Source organism: Miscanthus floridulus, chromosome 2 (genome assembly GCF_019320115.1).
Source record: "Miscanthus floridulus cultivar M001 chromosome 2, ASM1932011v1, whole genome shotgun sequence".
Lineage (NCBI taxonomy): Eukaryota > Viridiplantae > Streptophyta > Magnoliopsida > Poales > Poaceae > Miscanthus > Miscanthus floridulus.
The window spans coordinates 129,479,873-129,485,897 of NC_089581.1; the positions used below are offsets into that span (position 1 = coordinate 129,479,873).

General features: G+C 40.6%; 1 protein-coding gene across 1 annotated transcript; it reads right to left on the minus strand.

Annotated features, from left to right (window-relative positions):
• Window positions 1-498: 498 nt before the first annotated feature.
• On the minus strand, window positions 499-5,573 carry LOC136529844 (uncharacterized). Its single transcript, XM_066522900.1, has 6 exons — window positions 5,419-5,573; window positions 2,874-4,262; window positions 2,034-2,231; window positions 1,790-1,941; window positions 914-1,397; window positions 499-824 (listed from the first exon to the last, which is right to left on the minus strand). The coding sequence occupies exons 2-5, from the start codon at window positions 4,255-4,257 to the stop codon at window positions 933-935; spliced, it is 2,199 nt and encodes a 732-aa protein (XP_066378997.1). The 5' UTR covers window positions 4,258-4,262; window positions 5,419-5,573; the 3' UTR covers window positions 499-824; window positions 914-932.
• Window positions 5,574-6,025: the final 452 nt, after the last annotated feature.

Consider the following 6,025-nt stretch of genomic DNA (forward strand, 5'->3'; position numbering starts at 1 on the left):
GGCTCGTATAAGTAAATAAAATAGTGTTTCAGGCTAGGCTCGTACCGAGCCGATTTTTTCAGGAAGTGACGCCTCTATCCAGGGATGTCCAATAAGATTCACGGGCCGGGCCATATGTGTTCAGGTCTACGTTGCAAAATAGGACAATGAAATAATTCAAGCCCTAACCAACGTGCCGCCGCACCTGCGTAGCGTTCTTTTAAATAGTTGATCAATTACATATAAAAATATATATAGTTATGATCAAATAAGTAGCATTAGATTTTTCATGAGATATACTTTTATAACATACTTATTTAGCATAAAAAAATATTGTATTTTATCATATTTGGTCAAATTTTAGACACTTTAATCAAGAATACACCTAGAATAACATTCTTTTCAGACAGAGGTAGTATCAACCAGTGTAAAGTGTAAACCGGCAGCACCAACTTGCTCATGTCGAGACTCACGGTCAGCAGTCAATCACGACGGCAAAGACTAAAATAAGACAAGGCATTTCAACAGTAACAGTATCCTCCATAGACTCAAAACTAAAACCAGTATCTTTTAACAGTACCTGACAGCATAAATTAAACCAAGTACCTCAGACACTTAATGTAGCTCAAATAACTAGCACACAGTCTAGTCGGAGACCCAATCAACTACTCTTTTGCCACAAAACTAATAATCTCTTTAGGAAATACAAGCTGCTGCTGCTCCTACACTAGTCCTTTTCCACAGAACAGCCCTACAACTACTCTTTTGCCGCAGCAGTCACCGTATTTCAAATGGTCTGCAGCAGCAGCACCTGTCAGCTGCTGTGACCACCGCACGCCATGTTCCTGAGGGAGGGCAATTGAATGAGATATCCTCACCATTATTCGGATAAAAAAAGAATTGTACAGCACATTGCAACAGAACTTAAGCATACCGCAACAAACTCCAAGCACCTATTCCTTTTTTCCTTTGCCCTGTGCAGCGAGCTTGGCAGCCACCTCCTCTTCTGATAAAGGCAGATAATAGATCCTCGGAGAGGACTGTGTCTTCTTGAAGAGATCATCAAGTGTCACAACAGGAGGCTCTGGCTCCTTTGGAGTGGGCGGAAGCCTCTCTTTCGCTAATGCTGCAGGGTCAGCGATAGGGGGCTTAGAAAGGGGAGGTGGAGGTGGCAGTTGCTCTTTTGGTGTAGCAGCCTGGCGCGGCACACTTTGATTAGCCTGCGTCTGTTGAACAGGAGGTGCCCTTGTGGCAGCAGCTGGGCTAATAGGAGCAGCTGGCGGGGGAGGGGGGTCAACCTTGAGCTTCACTTCCTGAGGATCAACAAATTCAGCAACCAACTTATTGCCATTGTTTGGGGGCCACTGTAGGTTGTAAACAGTATCCCTAGTAGCCACAGCTTCATCCACCGAAGAAAACTATAAAGTTGGAGTGCAATGAGGCAAAGTCAGCTTAACAGTGCAGTCAGAATATGCATAGAACATAGTCAGAACATAAACAGGCAGTGAAACACTTTAAATTATAAAAGTCCAGTGTTGGCACTACACAAATTCAATTCATAAGGCCACAATAAAATAATACCAGTTTCTTTATCACAATAATTGAATGCTTTGGCAAATATGTTTAGCATGGTTATTATTTATCAAACTCCAACAGCTTAAAAGTGGAGTACAAAATGTTATTCATCCCATGCAGCTTGAATTTTCTTCATGAATGAGGTTGAATGGAAGCTTTGATTTTTCATTTCAAGATGATGTGATAAACAACAAAGTTCAGATAGCGCAAGTCTTGGTTTAGCAAAGAAACATACTGTAACATAGCAATGAGTCTTGATATGGTCCATCCAGAAGTCTTGTACAGTTCCAGTTTTACCAAGAAGCTCCTGCACAGCTTTCAGGGTAAATGGGCGTACAAATCGGTCAATTCTCAAAGAAGTTGTGGCAGGTTTCTCAGAAGGTGGTACTACAACACAAATAAAAAAAAGGTTAACAGATAGTCACTCATGAAGTCTATAAATACAGAAACGAAGGTCCTGCAAGGAGCCAATGACTCACCAATCCGCTCCTTAGGAGAATCTACACTGGCTGTTGAATCAGACCTCCCAAAAGATCGTTTGAAAGCAGGCTGAAAAATATCCTTAGGAGTTTCAGGACCAGTTTGACTCAATGTTTGTCTCTCTGGAACTTTGGCGACGTCTGCAGTCCACCGACGTTGTCGCTTGATTGGTTCAGTGTTTGCAACACCTTCTTCAGCTGTGCATTCGACCAGGAGTTAGCATTTAACTTGCACATTCAACGATCATGTCCAAATTTAAAAAACTTAATGTCCAGCTGATCATATGCTTGTTACATTCATGCATAAAGCAAATTTATAACAGATGGAACCAACAATGAGAAGAAAAGCAAACATTAAAATAATTCTAAGCTCAATGCAAGGTGTACGTTATATAACTGTTGACCAAATTATCCCACATTGAAGGCTTTAATTGTTTTCATGAATATAAACAGTATTGAAAGGAAACAAAACATTTTAAGACACCAAATTTCTACTAGAGAAGCAATGTGATTACTCTAGGCATTTTCCTTTTGGATGATCTGTTGACATCCCCATGAACTTTGAAATTCCAATGGAAGCGTAATGGTTCCTAATGGCTGAAAAGTCATCGCATATCAAAGCAAAGCTGCCAAGATAAACATGTGTGCAACATTTGCATGCTCACTAAAATTGTAAGGATTATGACTCAAGATGGGTACTTTATGCCAGATAAAACTATAAAGCATGCACACTGAATTATGTGTTGAAGGCACTGAGGGCACAGTAAGAAACTGTAGGATAAAATTAAGGCATTTCAGGGGGAAATCAAGCAGAAAGAACTTGTAGGGAGAGAAACAAACCTTCAAGTTTCCTCTTTTCTGCTGAAGCTGCTGACTTTTCTTCAGCTATAACCTCCTTGGAAGGCTCAACAACAGAATCAGGGAGGATCACCTCTTTCACATCTTCTGAGTTAAGTTCATTCTTTCCTCCGAGATCATAAGATTTCATATTGGACTCAACTTGTTTAATTTCCGCAACATCCTCCTCCATTGACTCATCACCTGAACTCCTGTCTAGATTTAATTTCTCTAGAGAATCACCTTCAGGACTATCTTTCTTGTATGAGTCCACATTAGCTGTGGAATCTAAGTCCTCCAAAGATGTCTGGTTCTTAACCAGCTCTTTGTCATCATCCAGTGGCTGCAAATCTCCACCTAATGAAGTAATGCCGGATGATGGTTCGACCATCTTCGGCTGAATCTCTAGTTCTAAATCAAAGTTATTAGCATTTAAATTATCTTCTATATTATTCTTTTTGTTAGTTGATAGATTATCACTAGAAATCGACTCACACTTAATTTGAGACCCTAAATCTGGACTAACCTCAGGTATCTGATTATTTGGTTTTGATTCGATGGGCTTGCGGTCCTCGTTCATGGTATCAGAATTATTGTGCTCTTCATCATACATTGACACCTTGTTACCCAAATCATCCTTAGGTGCCAGTTTCTCCCCATCGTCGCTCACTGGTGCAGCTGTGACAACATCAGTATCCATAGGACCAGCATCAGAAGTTGCAGCTGTGACAACATCAGTATCCATAGGACCAGCAGCATCTGAAGTTAAGGCATCTACAGGTGCTGGGGGAAAATCCTGTTCTTCAATTTTGCTTGCTTCCGTAGCACCAAACTTGACTTCAGCAGGGGTCAAGTCTGAATTCACATCGATTGCATCATTGAAAATGACTGCCTCATTGGTGTCAATGTCTGTGGTCTTCTCATGAACAGGCTCATTAGTACTTTCAGTATGCACTTGCACTTCTTCAAATGTCAAATTTACTCCAGCAAATGATTCAGGTACTTCTCCTTTGGCTGTTGAGGCCTCTTCAACATCAACACTGGGGGCCCCTCTAGTGGGAGAAATAGCGGATTCCTGACCAACTTTGGTTGTAGGAACTTCAACTTGCTTAGTGACATGAACCGCAGTTTCCTGATGAACTTCTGTAAAGGTAACTGTATTTTCCTCACTAGCATTGGCATCAGGTAACTGATCATCCACATTCACTCCCACATCCTCATCAGCTTCTTCAGCTTCTCTTTCACTCTGAATGGAGTCAAAGAGTCGCCTAACGAGTTCCTCTTTCAAGCCTTTAACAGGAAGCTTCCTTTTACGGAGCTCATCCTTCAGATCAGTAACTCTCCACTGATCGATTGGTCGGTTGTTTATCACAGGATACGATGACATGGTGACTGCCAACAGAAGAAACAACCAAATCAGGCACTACATTATCAGACCTCAAAAATTTATTCTCATCACATTGTTTCTTGGCTAAGTAGAAAATTCGTTCCATTTGACAAAAAAAGATAAACAGACTAAATCATCAATTGAAGCCTATGGAGTCCCGTAAATGGCTACATACCTAGATCAATTAATAATAACCTTAATATTTGTATCTGAAACAAATAATTCTAGGTCACTAAAGAAAAATTAAATCAAACTAAATTAAACAAGAAATTCAATTACTGCAAAAGCTACAGTTCCTGGACTACTGGACACTAAGTGTACTATAGAACTCCCAGTATTAAGTTGGTTGCTTACATTCTATTAGTTCTATTATACAGTTTGAGCATAACGCAGGGGCAAAGCACTAGTAGTGAAAGCAATGATTACATGATGTGCTTTGATGAACCATAACTATTCATTCTGTATAACAACAACAACAAAGCCTTTAAGTCCCAAACAAGTTGGGGTAGGCTATAACTATTCATTCTGTATAATACAAAAAAAAATTTGTCTTGGCTTCTGACATTTACTGAACAATACAATGGTCATAATGCGCAACAAATTGATAAAGAACGCTAACTGTCAGCCATAAATTATCATAGCTGATGACATTGCCAAGACTGGTCACAAATGGAACACTACACTACACTGAAGTAGGCAGTAGCAAACACTAATAACTAACTAACATATCAAATCAAGGCACTTCACAGCATAGGGCACCAAAAGGCACCTCATTAAATCGCAGATTCCATGAGGAAACCACAAACGGAGCAAAAATCGAAGAACCTATCCAGATATATCCAAAGCTACCACCCTTATATCCCTCACCGTCAAACAAATCGCGCGAGGCGCTGTCGGAGACACAGAAGGGCATCGCAGCCAGGGGCGGACCTGGGTGTACACATGAACACCCGCTAATTTTTTGCAAAAGCAATCGAAGTTAGCAGGCATAATACATGCATAGTTCAGATCCGAATACGAATAGTATGTTAGGGTTTGGGCGCGGCGCACGGTTTCGCACAGCAGGAAGGGGAGACCAAGGGGAGAGCGTACCTACGAATAGTTAGGGTTTGGGCGCACGGCTTCGCAAAGCAGGACAGGAAGACCAAGGGGAGGGCGTACCTGGTGGTGCTCGTCGCCGGCGAAGGGGCCGAAGTAGGGCGTTAGCGACGGGCGGCCCAGTCGTGTGGGTTGGGGGCTGCGCACACACTGGGGGCGATGGAAGGAAGAACAAAAGACAGGGTAGGGTTGCAGCAAACACAGCTACAGGCAGATCGGGTGCCTATAAGTACAGGGCCGGCCTGAGCGGCTGAGCCTGGAGCAGAATCTAACAGGATTTTAGAGCGAGGGATTCCTAAGCGGTAGTAGCAGCAGTAATAATAATAACCTTTTAAAAATTAAGAAGAAATAATAATAATAATAATAATAATAATAATAATAATAATAATAATAATAATAATATAATATGTAATACATTTAAGCAGTAGATCTTGAGGACTGTTTGGTTCTCGCTTTGAAAAAAAATGTGCATAAGCTAGATAGCAGTAGGTATTTGATTTTCATTATTGATACCCAAATTTCTAGAGTTGTCTTAAGTTAAACTTTTTAAACTTTGACCAAATTTTCAAAAAAAACTGTCAAGATTTATGACATCAAATTAGTATCATTAGATATACCATAGAATATATTTTCATAATGTGCTCATCTTATTTCATAGATGTTGCAACTT

Excerpts from the sequence above, each read along its gene's own strand:
- LOC136529844 (XM_066522900.1), bottom strand. The coding sequence starts at position 4,257 with ATGTCATCGTATCCTGTGATAAACAACCGACCAATCGATCAGTGGAGA. Across the intron at positions 1,942-2,033 it reads TTCTCCTAAGGAGCGGATTG|TACCACCTTCTGAGAAACCT; the intron begins GTGAGTCATTGG and ends TTTGTGTTGTAG. Across the intron at positions 1,398-1,789 it reads AGACTCATTGCTATGTTACA|TTTTCTTCGGTGGATGAAGC; the intron begins GTATGTTTCTTT and ends CCAACTTTATAG.